Consider the following 15,999-nt stretch of genomic DNA (forward strand, 5'->3'; position numbering starts at 1 on the left):
CATTTCTTCTGAGTACCTACTATGTGCAAAACACAGTGATTAGGGCCCTAAGGATTAATAAAGGAAAGATGAGAGGGAGGGAAAAAAGAAGGAAAGACAAACATAACTCCTGACATAAGAAGCTCAATCTTAAAGGAAGAGAATGGCATTATTGTTGTTATTATTGCTGTTATTTTCAGCTCTTGAAAAATAATCCCGTCTGTAGCATCCTCATCTTCTTCCCTCTCCTTCTGAGCAGCCCTGGGAGAGCCACTTTCCAACCTCCCGGGTTTTCTAAATGACTGTCGGCCTGCTGGCAATATTCTTTTCTGTGGGGCTCAAAATCTATAAGATGACCCAGTCGTTTTCCCCCAAAGTTCTTAACACTTAATGCTACTTTCCTCCTTGATATTCGGAAGGATCCACTTTCCTCCTTGCTTCATCTCCACTGGGTGGTGTGATAAAACATGAGGAAGCTGCCTTAGTGTCTGTAACATCTAGGATTGAATCCCTTACTAGCAGAGTGGCCTGGGCCATGTTCTGTAACCTCCCCGAATGCCTGGAATTTTTTTTTCTTTTTTGATCAGTGAGAAAGGGAGAGATAGCAGAGATAGCAATGCCTCTTATGTCAAGATTCTTATGCAGATCACAGCAACAGTGACAGGATTAGAGGAGGTGGTCTAGTCCCGTCTGCTCTACCTGGGAGAGAATGAATTGTCACCAGTGAGTTAAGTGGGAGAGAAATATGGAGGCAGCCTGCATGAGATTCCGCTTGGGATGGGGGGAGGCAGGTGGGCACGTTTTCCTCGGGGGTAGTTCTGCTGCTTGCTGCCGGATACAACAGTGAGGCACCGAGCTGTGATAGGTGCTACAGGGCGTGCCAGGCTCAGCACGGGGGAAACCCTAGGTGTGGAATTTCTAGAACAACGTCAGGGCTGAGGCTTTAGGCCGGCAGGAGTGTCTCTGGCCGGGCTCTCAGAGGCCTGGCCGTGGGCTTGCTTCCAGCCTCAGAGCTGGGTCCATGCTGGGGGGTGTACCCAGATCCCAGCACTGTCCTCCTGCCTGCTAAGAACAAGGCATTTAACCTTCAAAGTAAATTTTAAAGGCATGCAACGTAAATACATTCAGGCACAAGTTCTCGGGTACTATAGGTGAGAATCCACATCTCTGAAGCATGATGAAAAGACTAATCAAAGACTGGGAGAAGATATTTATGACACAAAACCAACAGCTAGTGTCCAGAATGTAACACCAATCAGTTTGGATAAGACAACCCAAGAGAAAGACAGGGCCCTAATAGGCAATTCAAAGGTGAGAAATCCCACAGAGTTAATAAACACACAAAAAGATACCCAACCTCACTAGAAAGCGAGACATTGCCAATGAAAACGATGTAAAACACGATGTTATACTCATCAGATTGGCAAAGATGGAAAAATCTGGTAACATTAAATGCTCGCAAGGCTGTGGGAAATAGAGCATTTATACATTGCTGGGAGGGGAGTGAAATGGAGAGCAATTCAGAAAGACTTAGTTAAGGTAGAGATGTGCTAACTCTTGGACCCAAGTCCATCTCTTGGTATATGGCCCAGGGAAACTCTTACCTGTATAAGAAGAGAGGCTCAGAGAGGTTCAGGCAGGATCACCTCCGCATAGTTTGTAGCAGGAGAAAATCGGAAACAAAGCCCATGGCCACCAGTAGGGGACGGGATGAAGTGGAGCAATCATTTCATGGAATCTCTGCAGAGTTAGGAGTCACACTGAATGACCTCCCTCTAGATGGACCATTATGGGTAAACCTCAAATGTGATTTTGAGTGAAAAAAAAGCAAGTCAGAGAAAATTATGTAGAATATGGTATGTTTTATTTGAATAAAAATGTGCATTAAATTTATGTATAGTTATGATTACACAGGGGAGTGTTAGGTTTATAAAAACATGCATGGAAAGGATACATGCCAGCTTCAGGGCAGTGGTTAGTAGTGGGGAGGGAGGGAGGAAAAACAGAATAGTGTGTAGGAATAGCTTTAGCTGTGCTGGGTTTCTTCACCTAAAGGGCTCAACTAAATATGGTAAAATGTAAGGGCATGAAACCTGGGTAGTTGCGAACACAGATGTCATTATTTTTTATGGTTGCAACATTTCATGGATAAAATAAGAACTCCGAATCTTTGCCATTGTTCCCCCACTTAATCCCATTATCCAGAAACAGCGTGGCTGTTTCTCCTTGGAGTGAAGCTCTGGAGAAAAGAGAGAAGAGGCCCTTGTTTGGTTATAAACGGGGCCCTGAGCGGCCTGTTTTGCAGTCTTCCTAGCCCCGCGGGGGTTCCCTCCTTCCCATGGTGCTTCGGGTCTGTGTGGGCTCAGGCTGCCGACCAGTAAGGCCACAGGTCTCAGCGCAACATACGAGATGTTGAAAATCCCAGCCTGGTCACTTGATCCTTACAAATGAGATCCCTTGAAATGAATGCTAACTTGGATTTTGGTTGGTGAGGGGCCCACCCCTTCCTGTTTCTTCATCCAGAGCCTCTAGGTAAGTTAATTCCTCCCTAGAGCTGGATCTCCTTTGCTTAGGAGTAGTTTTGCTTTGTCAGGTGATATGCAGTATGACCTGGCAGTAATGTGTGTGGTTGTTAATTTGGCCCTGTTTGTTTTAGCTCACAGATGTGTACAGTTCATCACCAGCTCTGAGCCGTTACTTTACTTCAGTTGAAATCATAGACTTCAGGTAAGAATGTGGAGCATTATGTGCTGGTGTCTCTCTGGAAATCCACACTCATAGCTAGTTACCAAAAAGGACTTCCCTAATCCGCAAGCACGGAGGGGACCAACGGAAGATAGAACCATAGTGTCAGTGCCGGGAGGGTCTTTGGAGGCCAACTAGCTCAATGCCCTTATTTTACGAAGGAAAAAAATTAAATCCAGATAAATTATATGACTCAACCCAGTAACAGGGAATAGAGCAAAAGCCCAGACAAACCATTTCTGTTTCCCAGCAGATGCTCGAATAAGCTAAGAGTAGAAATAGAAATAGATCTCAGATAGTGCTGGATTATGTACTGGCTTTTGCTTTTGAGGAACACAAGTCATATACAAGTTCATGCTCCTTGTATAATATTAAAAAATAAAGATACATGCTACCAGCAAAGTACACATCCCGCCTTCCCCTGCCCCACTACCCCTGGACAGTTCCTGTGCCAATCAATTCCGCAGTGAATTCCAGTCCCTTCTACAAAATGAACAACAATCACTGGTCTGTGTGATTTCTTCTGTGCATGTATTTACCATATATACTTTGTGTATTATATATGTGTAACATATACGCACGCATATGTATTGTTTCCTTTCCTCCTAATCTCTTATGTTTTTATATATGTCTATAGACACTTAGGTAAAAGTGTGTATGTATGTAGAAGAGTCATTTGATTATCCTTTTATATAGTTAGGACAAGATTTACAAGGCAAAGCTTTATTACCTGCTGTGCCTAAGATAGCCCTGGAATGTGACCATCAAAGGCAATTTTACATTGAGGTTCCTCCACTCAAACCATAAATTTCCCAAACCTGGGAGGGGAAGCACCAGTGCACAGTGGGGTAAAACCAAAGGGATTTGGAGTCTGAAAACACAGTGGCAGGTTGCCTTGTCAACAGCACTATTCCTCCTTCTTTATGGACCGCCAGTGTGCATGCTACCTTATGGTGACACTTTTGACCTAGCCTATTTTATTCATAAATTACTGGTATTAAAACGCCAATAGAAAAGGGAGAAATGCATAATCAGTCCCAACTTTCCTCTTAGTGCGCTTGCCCTAACTTACAATTCAAAGACAGGTGAGAGAGGAAGGATATTCAGAGCGTAAAGGGTCTTACCAAGAATCCAGCCCATATTACGGGTCTAGAGGAGGTGGGATTGCATAATGGGTTGGGGTAAACACTGAGAAAACCCATCAGAAAACTGAGTAAAACAAAATCTGAAGAGTAATGTGAGAGAATCTATTTTTAAAAGTTATTTGAAAGAAAAACCCAGGGGTTTTAGGATTTTCGGATAAAGAAATTCTGCTGGGAAACATTTTTGTTTCATTTTTTAAAGTCCAGACAGAGTTTCAACAGTGTCGAACTGAGAAACAAACGCATTGCCTCCAAAGCCTGCGCATCAGTCCGAGTATTGGTGTATGTGACCTCTGGCCACAAGAGGGAGCTCTTTGCCAGTCGTTGGCAGGGACAGTGTTCTGATTCACTCCTGGGACTGGCTTGTCTGCAAAACTTGCCCTTATGTAAAATAGATAGCTAGTGCGAAGCAGCCGCATAGCACAAGGAGATCAGCTCTGTGCTTTGTGCTAGAGGGGTGGGATAGGGAGGGTGGGAGGGAGGGACATGCAAGAGGGAAGAGATATGGGAATATATGTGTATGTATAACTGATTCACTTTGTTATAAAGCAGAAACTAACACACCATTGTAAAGCAATTATGCTCCAATAAAGATGTTAAAAAAAAAAACAAAAAAAACCCAAACTTGCCCTTGGGTGAGGATCTCAGATGTGGCCACTCTTAAATATTTTATTGCTGGCTCTTAATCTGGACCTTTTAAAAAAATCTAGGCCTTCTTGAACCAAAGGATATCTGTTGAGAAATCTAAATGTTAAGGTAGCATTTAACAAGCTGTATAGACTGTTGATTAGCTGAGGATAGCCTCATGATTATTTTTATTTTAGAAATGGGAAAGTATGTTCTAAGAAGATGAAAACTCCCTTTCCTTAGGTCCCCTTACTGAGAGTTGCAAAACCTTAGGAAGTGGAAATGGAACAGAAAAAGTTTCTCACTTTGGGGACAAACCAGGGAGGTATGATCTGCTGCTGGTACCCAAGGTCATCTGTGAGAGATTAGGAGTCTGCATCCAGCCGATGGCAGGGAGCTTTGGGCCCTACCTTGAACATTTTATAGGTTAAGTAATGAACTAGTTAAACTGAGTAGCTCTGACACACGCTTGTTGGGGCAGGGAGAGGCTGTGATGTGAGAACAGGGAAAAAAAGGGGTTCCCTGGCCTGCCTCAGGGGTAAAGCCTGGTGTTGGGCAGCTCTTGGAGCCTCGTTGACAATAGCCGAGTTAGTATCTCCCCTGCATGGCCTCTCCTGGCGGACTCCAAGGGGATGGGTTCTAGGTGGAAGGAGGAGGTTAGGACCACCTCAACTTTGTGTGATGAATGCATTGATGAGGGGGCTTCTAGGGCAGTACACTCTTTGCCCTTTTGTCCCAGGAGGGAATGCAGAACTAAAAAGATGTTTTTCCTAAAATCAGTTTCATGAGTTGCAGTGTGATTCCGTTGATTTTTTTAGCGGTACGCGGGCCTCTCACTGTTGTGGCCTCTCCCGTTGCGGAGCACAGGCCCCGGACGTGCAGGCTCAGCGGCCATGGCTCATGGGCCCGGCCGCTCCGCGGCATGTGGTATCTTCCCAGACCGGGGCACGAACCCGTGTCCCCTGCATCGGCAGGCGGACTCCCAACCACTGCGCCACCAGGGAAGCCCTCTGTTGATATTTTTAACTGTCTCTGTTTGGTTTGCCTTTCAGTGGTGAAAACGCCACAATAACCTACCACCTGCACTTTGGGTTTCCGTCAGAAGACCACAACTTTATGAAGTATGTGATGAGTGAAGAGTTGGTGCTGGGCGTTTTGCAGCAGGATTTCCATGATCAGAACGTGTCCGGTTGTGAGACTCTGGGGCTTGACCCAGTGTCCCTCTGGTTCTCTGGTAAGTCGAGCACATCAGAAGGCAGAGCTGTGATGATAAACAAGTGAACCAGACAGGGCAGATGGCTCGATTTGCTTTCTGAGCAGGTGATGTTCCACGCTCCGTGGAGGTCACCCAGTCCCTGCCCTCCGTGAGCAGACAGAGCAACTGGAAAAAATGTTACGGAAACAACTAAACTATAAACATGAGGGTTGCTATGTGTTTCCTTGCTGTGGTTCACCCACCTTCTAAGCCCCATATCCCACATCAGAATATCATTAGAAACCTTCATGGAAACATTGTGGTCTCACAAGAGAAGCAAGTGCTGAAGAGTTTGAAGTAAACAATATAGTTAAATTGTTGAAAGATGACCTCAGTATGGGGAATCTATCTCTTTTTCTATTGAAGGCCACTGAGTCCATTAAGACAGGGGTCCCCAACCCCCCGGGCTGTGGACCGGTACCAGTCTGTGGCCTGTTAGGAGGAGGGCCACATAGTAGGAGGTGAGCAACGGGCGAGCGAGTGAAGCTTCCTCTGCCACCCCCAGCTCTCCCCCTCGCTCCCCATCGCTCGCATTACTGCCTGAAACACCCCCCCGACTCCCACCTCCACCCCCAGTCTGTGGAAGAGTCGTCTTCCGTGAAACCGGTCCCTGGTGCCAAAAAGTTGGGGACTGCTGCATTAAGATATTAATAGAGGAACATAAAAAGACAAGTTCGTCTCTTTCCATAGAAGACTGTAATACATTTACTCATCTACTTTTAAAACTAAGAAAAGGATGGGGAAATGGATATGTTTTTTAACAAGCGTAGAAGATACCCGACTTGTCAGAATCTGAGGACGTTGTACAAAACCTGCCAGAAAGGAAGGTGGAAAGGTGAGATGACCGCCAGCCTTCGAGACCTCCTTCCCTCACGTGTGTCTGCACTGAGCTTTGACCTTACTTCCCATTCTTCTTCTCATTTCCCACTTCTGATTCCTCACTTGGAGAGGTTTTAGCTCTTGTTTAATGCCAACAGTCTTGGATGGTTTTTCAGCCACAACCCATCAGAAACACTGCACATCAGCAGTGGTAAATACTAGTGGAAAGAATGAAAAAGGTGAACGAGAAGGAGGTGTGGTGAGTGGCAGGCACGGGGCCAGCAGCCGAGGGTCAGGAGAGTGCAACAGATTATAAAGCGCACGCGTTACCACACGCTGTGAGAAGAGGCGTTTATTGTGATGACGCTTGATTCTTGGGAACGGAAAGTGGAAGTGGACTGATCTCGGCCTGGGAAGGCAGAGAGTTTTATAAAGCAGTTCTTAAAGCTCTCTTTTTCCCAAATGAATAAAAGGAATGACTTTCAGAGGGCCAACTTCTAGCTCACTGGGAAAGTCACATAAATGAATAGTTTCTTCACTGAGCATCTAAATAAATGAAGTGTGTCTCTGGGCCAGGCAGATAACATACTGTGTGGAGTGAAGAGGTTCTGCCCCCTGTACAGGAATTTTAGAAAGAAAGAAGGGGGTGAGGGAGAGGGAGAGAAGGAAGGAAGGAAGGAAGGACCTTTCAGCCCACTCCTGTGCACGGCAGAGAGAGGGGAGGCCCACCCTGCCTGCTGTGTGGTGACTGACCTTGACTTCTTGAGCCTCCTCTTTGAAGCTGTGGTCCCCAGCACTTTCTAAATGAAGACCATGGGGTGGGAGGAGGGTGAGACAAGGTTGAGGAGGATTATGAGGCCGGCAGGTCCACGTTATGAGGGCAGGTGGCTTATGAGGTCTGACAGAAGACCTGGAACTGAACCTCAGACTCTGCATCAGGGATGCAGGCCTGAGCGACACTGTTTCTGCTCCTCAGGAGACGGTACTCTTTCTCTCAGGCATTTTTCCTGGGGATGGGGATTTCTGTGACCCCCGCCCCCAACCCACCTTGCAGAGCATGAGCAGTGTTTGATATTTTCAGGAGTATGAGTATCAGTCCCTTCTCAAATAGAAGGGTAGACAGTGACCATTTGGGAAGCGAGGAAGGAAGAAGAGAGATGCAGAGAAGGCAGGGAGGCAGAGGGAGGGGCAGCTCAGAACCAAGTCCAGAGGGAGGGAAGAGAGGGGTGTGAGGCCCTCTGGGAGGGACCAGTGAGGCCCGGGGGTACCGACGCCAGCTCCCTGTGTGCGTAGGCACGGTGGGCTTGGCGAGGTATCCCCCCGCTCCTGTCAGGAGCTGGGCAGGCACCGTCCCACAAAGATGATGTTCTGATTCTTCACAGAGAAAAGTTTTTTTTTTTTTTTAAAGAAGATGTTGGGGGTAGGAGTTTATTAATTAATTAATTTATTTTTGTTGTGTTGGGTCTTCATTTCTGTGCGAGGGCTTTCTCTAGTTGTGGCAAGCGGGGGCCACTCTTCATTGCGGTGCACGGGCCTCTTCACTATCGCGGCCTCTCTTGTTGCGGAGCACAGGCTCCAGACGCGCAGGCTCAGTAGTTGTGGCTCATGGGCCTAGTTGCTCTGCGGCATGTGGGATCCTCCCAGACCAGGGCTCGAACCCGTGTCCCCTGCATTAGCAGGCAGATTCTCAACCACTGCGCCACCAGGGAAGCCCATAAGTGAATTTTTAAATTTATATTTTCTTACAACTTTATTGAGAGATAATTAACCAATAGCACTGTGTTAGTTTAAGGGGTACAGCATAATGACTTGACACACGTATTAGGAGATGACTGCTGTGATAAGTGTAGTTAACAGCCATCATCATCACCTCGTATAGTTACAAAAGTTTCTTTTCCCTCATTACGAGAACTTTGGGGATCTGCTCCCTTAGCAGCTTTCAAAGGTACCATGCAGCAGTGTTAGTGATAGTCACCATGCTGTACAGTGCATCCCCAGGACTGATTTATGTTGTAATAATAGGAAGTTTGTGCCTTTTGACCACCTTCATCCAATTCCCCCTCCTCCACACCCCACCCCTGGCAACCACCAATCTGATCTCTTTTTCTGTGAATTTGTTTTTTTAAGATTCCACATATAAGTGAGATCCTGCAGTATCTGTCTTTCTCTGTCTGACTTATTTCACTTGGCACGATGTCCTCAAGGTTAAGGGACTTTTTTTATTGGATCACTGCCCCCACCTCCCTTCTACCTTTGAGCTTCTTCACCGAGTGGAGGGAGGGGTCCAGAGACAAGGAGGGGAAATCTGTTTTACAATGTAAAACAGCTGCATGAGTGATTTTGGACGTGGGGTAAGTTATTTTGTCGTGTTTTCTGACATGTGAAGGCGTTAACCAGTAGACTGAGTAAGGAACAAAAGCAAAAACTGATTCATGTGAGAGAGAAGAGGAAAAAGCTCTAGGCAATGAGAAGAGTGAATCTCGTTTGCACAGATTTGGGGTAAATGGATGGGCTGGCTGCTGGCAGAGACGCCAGTGTATGCATTCTGCCCTTGAAAGGACTGCCTGGGGTGTCCAGGGAAAACATTTAGGTTGTTGGGAGATTCCCCGGGAAACACAGAGTTCAGCCAAAGAGTGCTGTTTCTCAGCCAGGACAGTTTTGCCCGCTCCAAGGTATTTGGCAAAGTCCGGAGACGTTTTAGTTGTCACAATTGGGGGTGTTGGTGGGAAACTAGCATCTAGTGGGAAGAGGCCAGAAGGATTTTTCTAAACCTCTTACAATGCACAGGACAGCTCCTGATGGCAAAGAAATCCCCAACATCAACGGCCAGAACCCTGCTGTGGCGCACGTGGGTCCCCTGTGTCCTGTCCCGAGTCGTTGCCTGGGTACCTCTGCTTTAGTCAGGCCAGCTGTGCGCCATTTCCCTCATCAGAATGTCTCATTGAATATTGCGCTATATTAAAAATGAAAATGTAGAGGTATTTTTATGGTTAGATTATGCAAAAAGACTGTTAAAATGTCCTCTGCATCCAAAGGGCCTTGTCAAAATGTTATTTATCATGAATTATACCGAAGCAAATAAGCAAACAATGTCATTTGCCTTTTGAAAGGAGTTCAGAGCTGTGTGCCTCTGCGTGCATGCGTGCGTGTATGTTTGCGCACGCGTGCCTCTGTGTGCGTGTGTGTGCATGTGTGCGCCTCTGCATGTGTGCCTCTGTGTGTGTGTGCACGTGTGCGCGTGCATGCGTGTGTGTTGCCTGAAGAGTAAACCTCCTCTGTTAGGAATTTACAGATATTCCACTTTTACATTAGCGTTTATAATCAAACCCAATGAAATAAAATAAAAACATAAATGTTTAGAATAACCATGCTTTTTAAAAAATGGTGACTTTGCATTTTCTTTTCAGAATGAAGCGGTCGAGGTCGATCTGTGTCTGAAAGCAGCACTCCACTGAACTCTGGGATGAGGAGAATTCATTCCGTTTTACAGAAGAGATCCTGTGAATTAACGCAGAAGGACGCACAGTGACTACAGGGCTGGAGACGGCCCTTTTTCTCCTGATTCTGCAGAGTCTGGCACTACATGCAGCAAAACAGCACCCAGGGCTGCCCCAGCTGGGTCCACATGGGGCGGGGTGACCAGGCGGCAGGTGGACCTGCAGGGCCAGGTCGCTGCTGTTCTTGAAGCACTCTCTGCCTCCACCCACACGTGGACACGCTCTCTTCAGGGTAAGGGTGGCCTTTGAGGCAGGATCCCGCCAGCCTGAGCCCCTGGCGAGAGAACGGGGAGAGGCGAGGTGAGGGAGAGCTGAGCCAATGGCTCCCTGAAATCCTCCGTCCCACCCCGATGTCTGATCTACCTCCAAGCAAGGCTGTGAGGAAAAGGCAGGCATCTCACCAGATGTAAGCAGCATCGTCTGTGTCTCCTTCCATAGCCGCATATCTCAGCAAACTAGCCTTGGCACTCCATGCAATGTTATGTAGAGCTACAGAAATGAGGTGTGTGTTTCTTATTTCCCTTCTGTGTATAGTTCCTGCGACTGCTGAACACCTCTTATGGAAACACGGGTCCATGTTAGTTTTGAACACACGACTCTCATTTTGGACAGTTTCTCCATTTATATTTTCATCAACTTTCATCAGAGAATCATTAATACTGCTTACCATCTGCTCTAGGTAGTACATGTTGGTTTTTGTTGTCCAGAGTCACTAGCCTTCCTGTAGGATTCAGTGTCTTCAGGCACTGATTGTGTATCTTATTGAAGATGGTTGTGAAACAGGAAGAACCACGCTCGGAAATAAACTGCTGGAAGTTCAACGTCAGATCCTTTTGGAGGGGTGAGGGTGGAGTGAACAAGACTGACTCTATTGGTCGTCTACGGATATAGAATTACCTGTCACGAGGGAACAAAGTGTCTTGTTAGGAAAATGGCTTTGCTGGAAATTTCCAGGAGGGTTTTGTGGTCATGTAATGAGAGTTTCTCAGCCTCAGTATCTCAGTTAAATTGGCCCTGGGTGGACAGTCAGGCTGGGGGCAGCTGCGTTCCGGGATGTGTTGGAGTAGGAGTCTCAGGCTAGATTTGCCTGGGGCTCTTTATGACCCAGGACTCTGCATAATGTGAATGTGCTTTGTTATTTAACTAAAAGATAACATTTATCGTAAGTCTAAGTCGGTGTTTCATTTTGAGGATAGTTCCTCCAACTAGTGAAACAGGTGAATTTCCCTTCTTCCTCTTATTTTATACGTCAAACCTAAACCTTCATGTTTGTACTTTTAAGAAAATAATGAAGAACTCTATTTTTGCCTCCGCATTGCCACGTTGACCTTTGCTGCGTAGGGGTTGACTCTCCAGGGCCAGGATTTGGGTTGGCATGTTCTCACAGTAAATGGTATTGGAAGTGACCTTTTCATTTCCCCAAGGGCAGCTTCCCCTTCTGAGTGAATAAGATTGAACTGGGCTGGCCTGTGTCTTCCTCTCCCTGTTCCTGTTGCCTGGGGAGCAGGGGAGCCGTCTCTCCTCTCCACTCCCCCCCCCCGCCCCCCCTGCCCCCCCCCCAACACCCGGGGCCCCTCAGGCAGGACCAGGTGTCTGAAGAGCCTGGGGCTGGAAGGAAGGGCTGTTTCCTGTCTGGAGGCAGGACCGGGTTTGGTTCTGATCTTCCCTTCTCTTTTGGAAACCACCAAGGTGCAGGCACCTTGTCTTGGGTTCTGACCACTTGAAAGTCATAGAGAGGATTTTCCGTTAGTTTTGACTCTTCTGCCCAAATGGTGTGGAAAGAACTGAACTTTGTGACTAAAGCATTTTGAGGTGTTTGGGGGGAAAATGGCACTTATATACTGTGGTGCTATAGGGGATGAATTGATTGGCCATCACACATCTTCATGACGCGCATAATGAAGGTACATAAGAAGGTTTCAACGAATATCTGTGGCATCACTGAAAGGCTTTTTTTGTTTGTTTTGTTTTGTTCTGTTTTGTTTTGTTTTTTTGGCCACGCGGCTTGTGGGATCCTAGTTCCCCGACCAGGGATCTAACCCAGGCCCTCGGCAGTGGAAGAGCAGAGTCTCAACCACTGGACCATCAGGGAAGTCCCTCACTGAAGGATTTGAGGAAAAAATACTGGTCTTTTCTGGGAGTCACTGAGGTACAGGCAGAAAGGATACAGCCGGATCAGTGGAACCTGCCCCTCCTCCCATTACTGACAAAAATTCTAGCCACGTGTCCTATTCTCTTCTCCCTTTCAATTTAACTTAGTTCTGCAGATTTTTTAATGATCTGTGTTGCAAAAGGCTATAGAATATTCCAATGAAGAAGAGGATGATAAGGAAAAAAGCCACTGGTTTTATTAGGGAGTCAGGCTCTGCACAGATGAAACAGGAAACAGCAGGAAAAAATAGGTGTTAAAAATAAAGACAAACTGCAGGGCTGCGTGATGGTCAGAGAAAAGGGTGAAAAGTATAGTTTAATTGGAGAAGGCTTTGCCTAGGAAGTAGGACTGGCGCTGAACCTTGAAGCAATGGTGGGATTTGAATAAACAGATTTGCTTTTCTTTACACATGTTTGTGTCTTAGGATGAGCTGCATGTTTTCTCCTTTCCCCTTTAGATGTGGACTCTAGACATGGATTCTGCCCTATTCAGAGTCTGATTAGTGGTGAGAAAAATGGGAGAAATCTCTATGTCTTCCCTCCTCTGCTCCCATTACTGTTTCATTGTTTTAAAATAAGCTAATTCACACTATTACTGCATTGCTAGCAGCAATCTTTCCTTTATGATTAAAGTTCATTATCCTCTTAGTAACAGAAGGCAGCCCCTCTCATCTTATAGTTAGGAAACCAGAGTCTGGAGAGGTGGAATGACCAGCCCAGAATTCCTCAGTGTTGGGGAGCAAAGTCCAGTCTAGTGGGCAACCACACATGATCAATGGCCTCCAACTGGTGGGCACCCCAGGGTCATGCTCAGTTCAGACTGGGCTACCATCTGGGAATCCATGAGGAGCACAGGTGGTGAGGGGGAAGGGATGGGTTGAGAGCTGTGATTATCAGACTGTACAAGACTCTCTGGGGTGATAACGACCCCTCAACGCTTCACCCAGTGCCTCGCAAAGGAACCCTCTGTTAGGAAAGGGGGAGAGACTTACACAGATCCATTTAACTGTTGACAGAACCGAGGCACATTCAGATCACGTGGCTTTCTGAACTCAGTAGGTTGGCTTGGAAAAGAACAGAGTCAGATAAATGTAAACAGAATCTCCTTTTTCTCGGAAGGCTCCTGTGGAATCTTGGGGACTCGACTCTCCTGTTCTACCTATGCCTTTCCATTCCTGAGCATATTGGAAGCATCTGTCACCCAAGGTTGTCTTAAAAACGTGAGGATTTGAATTTATTTGTTGTCAACGGTAGGATTTCCTGACCTATCTTTGTCTTTTTCTTGTACCTCTCTTCTGTTCTATGTAAGAATTTATTCACAGACTAAGATTATTTATAGCTACTAGTATGAACTCAAAGCGGAAACCACAAAGCCTGCAGATACTGCATAAAATATGCCTCTGTGAACTTAGGCTGTGTATAGTTTTAAGATCAACATCAGGGAGGGGAATTTTCTGATTATATATGTGACTTAAGGGACCAATTTAAATCCTCAGTCTCTTATCAAGAACAGAAATTCTTTAACTTAGGGGTTGCATCCCCAACCCCTTGAAATTGTATACAGATATTTGTGTGTGTGTGTGTGTGTGTGTGTGTGTGTGAATGTACATTTTCTGTAAAGAGGGTACCCTGCTTTCATCAGAAATCCTGAAATCTATGGAAAATAGATCAGCATTATATACAGCCCTAGTAGGTATTTCGAAGCACTCCCAAAGGGTTCTCCCGCTCAAAAATAATTCCCTTTCAGAATCCCTCTACATTTCATTATAAGAACAATTTTCTTTGTTTAAGCATTTATACTTAACATGTTCCCTAGAAAACATATTTGGGACACGTAATTCTTTCATGGGGTAAGACTCAAACAACTACAACTTATCATGTTGTACTAAGAATATTTAAACCAATCAACTTCCACAGGGGTCCAACGTCCAAGTGAAAAATCCCAGTGTAAACCCCAGCAATTTTGTGTTTCTGCCTCTCTGGAAGACTGCCAGGTGGCCCTGCATCACCAGGCCCATCAGCACATGTTTTTCTATAGACATCATAAAGAGTTTTTTATCCCTTTACTCTTGATATCATTTGTTCAGAATCTGTGACAGATGATGTACGTACATTGAATATAATCCTCCTACTTATGGGTGATGGAACTGAGCCTCCAATCTACATGCTCAAGTTCTCACAGGGAGGAAGAACAGGAATCAGGATTCGAATCACTGATTATCTGACTCCAGTATCCGCATTCTTTGCCCTAAGCCATGTTACGTCTTGTACTGTATTCCCTGCTATCATGCATGTCTCCTTTTGAACTTGAGTGAATCCTGGCCAAAGGTCAAAGTTAGGATTCCATGTGGAAGGATTTTGCTAAAAATAGGAAGTTAGTGGAGTATAAGATATTCAGATGTGATTGGCTCTTAGATCAAGACCATCAACTGGCTGAAGTCTCAGCAAACCTGTGTTGACACATCGAACCTTAAGCCACTGGATTTATCCCTGCTGGGCCCCTAGCACACTTTAAATAGCAAAATTATTTAACTTTGGTTCGGTTGGGGAACAAAACAGTAATTAAACTCATAATGCATCTACTGCTTATCTCAACAAACTTTTTACTATTTTAACACCCCTAAAAATTAGGACAATAGCTATGGGTTAAATAAAACAGGAAGTTGAGAACGCAGGTGTGCATATAGAAATAGTCTAATTTGCTAATTATTCTTGCTCTCACCCTAATTTTTGGTTTAATATTTCCATACCATTTTATTGGTACTAGCTCTTACAGGTTACACCAATACCCAAACACACTTTTGTCTAGTTTATCTATAGTTATGATTATTTAAGGAAGGGGTCTGCAAACTTATTTTCTGAAAAGGGCCCCCAAATAAATATTTTTGGTTTTGCAGGACCTACAGTGTGCATCACAACCTTTCAACTCTGCTGAGGTTGAGAAGCCACAGACAAATGAGCCATAGACAGATGAGCGGGCTGTGGGCCAGTGACGTTTTATTTACCAAAACAGCGAGTCGGCCACATTTGGCCTGTGGGCCGTAGTGTGCTGACCCCTGTTTTAGGGGATAGGCATAATTGTAGAAACACTAAAAGAAAGATAAGGGAAAATAAATAATTGGGGCGTAGGGAGAAATGCTCATTAGAGAAGAGGGGTGTGTGTGTGTGTGTGTGATTTTTCCAGTGTGGACACTATTCATAGTTTATACATGGCATATTATTTAACACATACATATACCCTGTAGTAGAGGCCCTTCTATGTAGTATATTGGAAGAGCACTGAATTGGAAGCCAGGAAATCAGGCTCTAGGTAAGGTTCTGCCAGTCACTTGAAATGTTGCATTGAGCTAGTTATCCTCTTTGAGCCAGAAAAAATAATGGGATTAAAGGATCGCCAATGATCTACCCTATCCTTCTCTGATGCTATGATTTTCCTAAGATTTCTAGGGAGAAATACAAAGTTAAAAAATATGGATTAAAAATATATAAAAACTTGGCCTGGAACTTACTAATTCAACCCATGTAACCAACCACACCACCAGAGCCAATGAGTCAAAGGACGCTCTGCGAAGGACACTGCTTAGAGGTGTGGAGTAAGAGCAACGCCACAGGTGCCCACCCGGAAGGCTATGAGTGAGGAGCTGGGTCTACACACATGTGTGGAATGAGGACTCCCCTTTGGGTGCACTTACTATGATGGGTGAAGCTTCCCTGTGACTTCAGAGGACAGTCGTGTGGACATTTTATAGGAAGAACCTGAACAGAGGAGCAGGGGACGAGGGAG

The 15,999-nt window shown here is 45.5% G+C and overlaps 1 protein-coding gene across 1 annotated transcript in view; it reads left to right on the top strand.

Annotated features, from left to right (window-relative positions):
• LOC309961636 (TPA-induced transmembrane protein) overlaps positions 1–11,368 on the top strand; it is a 30,409-nt gene extending 19,041 nt beyond the window's left edge. Inside the window, exons 4-6 of the mRNA XM_082839085.1 lie at positions 2,636–2,706; positions 5,546–5,727; positions 9,975–11,368. Coding sequence (XP_082695211.1) covers positions 2,636–2,706; positions 5,546–5,727; positions 9,975–9,979 — 258 coding nt within the window. The 3' untranslated portion in view covers positions 9,980–11,368. The remainder of the gene's footprint in view (positions 1–2,635; positions 2,707–5,545; positions 5,728–9,974) is intronic.
• The last annotated feature ends 4,631 nt before the right edge of the window (positions 11,369–15,999 follow it).

This window comes from Leucopleurus acutus, assembly GCF_964270905.1.
Source record: "Leucopleurus acutus genome assembly, chromosome: 5".
Lineage (NCBI taxonomy): Eukaryota > Metazoa > Chordata > Mammalia > Artiodactyla > Delphinidae > Leucopleurus > Leucopleurus acutus.